Here is a 2,658-nt window from a genome sequence, read left to right as displayed (position 1 = left end):
AGAAGTGTCTGTAATTGTTGGTGTAACAGAAGTGTCTGTAGTTGTTTGTGTAATAGACGTATCTGTAGTTGATGGTTTAATAGAGGTGTCTGTAGTTGTTAGTGTAACAGAGGTATCTTTATTTGCTTCTGCAATATATGCATCTGCAGTTGTTGGTGTAAAAGAAGCGTCTGTAGTTGTTGGTGTAATAAAAGTATCTGTAGTTGTTGATGAAATAGAAGTATATGTACCCGTAAGTGTAACAGAGGTATCTGTAGTTGTATGTGAAATCAAAATATCTGAAGTCCTTGGTGTAACAGAGGTATATGTAGTTGTTGGTGTAACTGTTGTATCTGTAGTTGTTGGTGTAACAGAAGTGTCTGTAGTTGTTGGTGTAATAAAAGAGTTTGTGCTTGTTGGTGTTACAAAATTATCTGTAGTTGGTGGCGTAATATAAGTGTCTGTAGTTGTTGATGTAACAATAGTGTCTGTAGTTGTTGGTGTAACAGACGTATCCGTAGTTGTTGGTGTAACAGAAGAATCTGTAGTTGTTGGTGTAACAGAAGTATCTGTAGTTGTCGGTGTAACAGAAGTGTCTGTGGTTGTTTGTGTACCAGAAGTGTCCGTAGTTGTTGGTGTTACAGAAGTGTCCGTAGTTGTTGGTGTAACAGAAGTGTCTGAAGTTGTTGGTGTAACAGAAGTGTCCGTAGTTGTTAGTGTTATAGACGTGTCTGTAGTTGTTTGTGTAATAAAAGAGTCTGTGCTTGTTGATATAATAAAATTATCTATAGTTGTTGGCGTTATATAAGAGTCTGTAGTTGTTGATGTAACAGAAGTGTCTGTAGTTTTTGGTGTAACAGAAGTACCTGTAGTTGTTGGTTTATCTGATGTTTCTGTCTTTGTCGGCATAACTGATGTAAGCGTAGATGTAGGAGTTTCGGATGTCTTTTGTGTAACTGTTGTTTCTGTAGTTGTCGGCGTTACTGATGAAAACGTAGATGTAGGAGTATCTGATGTCGCATGTGTTTCTGTTGTCGTCGGCGTTACTGATATAAGTGTAGATGTAGGAGTATCTGATGTCGCATTTGTTTCTGTTGTCGTCGGCGTTTTTGATGTAAGTGTAGATGTAGGAGTATCTGAGGTCGCAAGTGTTTCTGTTGTTGTCGGCGTTACTGATGTAAGTGTAGATGTAGGAGTATCTGATGTCGCATGTGTTTCTGTTGTCGTCGACGTTACTGATGTAAGAATGACTGAAGGAGTATCTGAAGTTGCATGTGTAGCTGATGTTTCTGTAGATGTGTAACAGAAGTGTCGGTAGTTGTTGGTGTAGTAGACGTGTCTGTAGTTGTTGGGGTAACAGAGGTGTCTGTAATTGTTGGTGAAACAGAAGTGTCTGTAGTTGTTTGTGTAATAGAAGTGGCTGTAGTTGTTGGTGTAGTAACAGAAGTACCTGTAGTTGTTGGTTTATCTGATGTTTCTGTCTTTGTCGGCATAACTGATGTAAGCGTAGATGTAGGAGTATCTGAGGTCGCAAGTGTTTCTTTTGTTGTCGGCGTTACTGATGAAAACGTAGATGTAGGGGGATCTGATGTCGCATGTGTTTCTGTTGTCGTCAACGTTACTGATGTAAGAATTACTGAAGGAGTATCTGAAGTTGCATGTGTAGCTGATGTTTCTGTAGTTGTCGGCGTAACTGATGTAAGTATGACTGAAGGAGTATCTGAAGTTGCATGTGTAGCTGATGTTTCTGTAGTTGTCGGCGAAATTGATATAAGTGTGACTGGATGAGTATATGATGTCGTTTGTGTAACAGACGTGTAACAGAGGTATATATAGTTGTTGGTGTAACTGAAGTGTCCGGTGTTGTTGGTGTAACAGAATTGTCCGTAGTTGTTGATGAAATAGAAGTGTCGGTAGTTGTTGGTGTAGTAACAGAAGTACCTGTAGTTGTTGGTTTATCTGATGTTTCTGTCTTTGTCGGCATAACTGATGTAAGCGTAGATGTAGGAGTTTCGGATGTCTTTTGTGTAACTGTTGTTTCTGTAGTTGTCGGCGTTACTGATGAAAACGTAGATGGAGGAGTATCTGATGTCGCATGTGTTTCTGTGGTCGTAGGCGTTACTGATATAAGTGTAGATGAAGGCGTATCTGATGTCGCATTTGTTTCTGTTGTCGTCGGCGTTTTTGATGTAAGTGGAGATGTAGGAGTATCTGAGGTCGCAAGTGTTTCTTTTGTTGTCGGCGTTACTGATGAAAACGTAGATGGAGGAGTATCTGATGTCGCATGTGTTTCAGTTGTCGTCGACGTTACTGATGTAAGAATTACTGAAGGAGTATCTGAAGTTGCATGTGAAGCTGATGTTTCTGTAGTTGTCGGCGTTACTCATATAAGTGTGGCTAAAGTAGTATCTGGTGTCTCATTTGCAAAAGACGTTTTTGTATTTGTTGGCGTAACTGATGTAAATATAGACGAAGGAGTATCTGATTTCGCACGTGTAGCTGAAGTTTTAAGTGTAACAGAAGTGTCTTTAATTGTTGTTGTAACTGAAGTGTCTGTAGTTGTAGGTGTAACAGAAGTATCCGGAGTTGTTGGTGAAACAGAAGTGTCTGTAGTTGTTTGTGTAATAGACGTATCCGTAGTTGATGGTTTAATAGAGGTGTCTGTAGTTGTTGGTGTAA

At 39.5% G+C, this 2,658-nt stretch overlaps 1 protein-coding gene across 1 annotated transcript; it reads right to left on the bottom strand.

The window, feature by feature from the left end:
- Positions 1-6: 6 nt before the first annotated feature.
- On the bottom strand, positions 7-1,963 carry LOC110460566 (mucin-2-like; the record flags this gene model as incomplete). Its single annotated transcript, XM_021513542.1, has 3 exons — positions 1,921-1,963; positions 1,678-1,759; positions 7-1,156 (listed from the first exon to the last, which is right to left on the bottom strand). Coding segments are annotated over exons 1-3 (1,275 nt in total), but the record flags the coding sequence as incomplete, so codon positions are not given.
- Positions 1,964-2,658: the final 695 nt, after the last annotated feature.

The sequence above is a fragment of the Mizuhopecten yessoensis genome, unplaced genomic scaffold (genome assembly GCF_002113885.1).
Source record: "Mizuhopecten yessoensis strain PY_sf001 unplaced genomic scaffold, ASM211388v2 scaffold10439, whole genome shotgun sequence".
Lineage (NCBI taxonomy): Eukaryota > Metazoa > Mollusca > Bivalvia > Pectinida > Pectinidae > Mizuhopecten > Mizuhopecten yessoensis.
The sequence above is the reverse complement of the archived record's forward strand: the minus strand, read 5'-3'. Positions and strand labels throughout refer to the sequence as shown.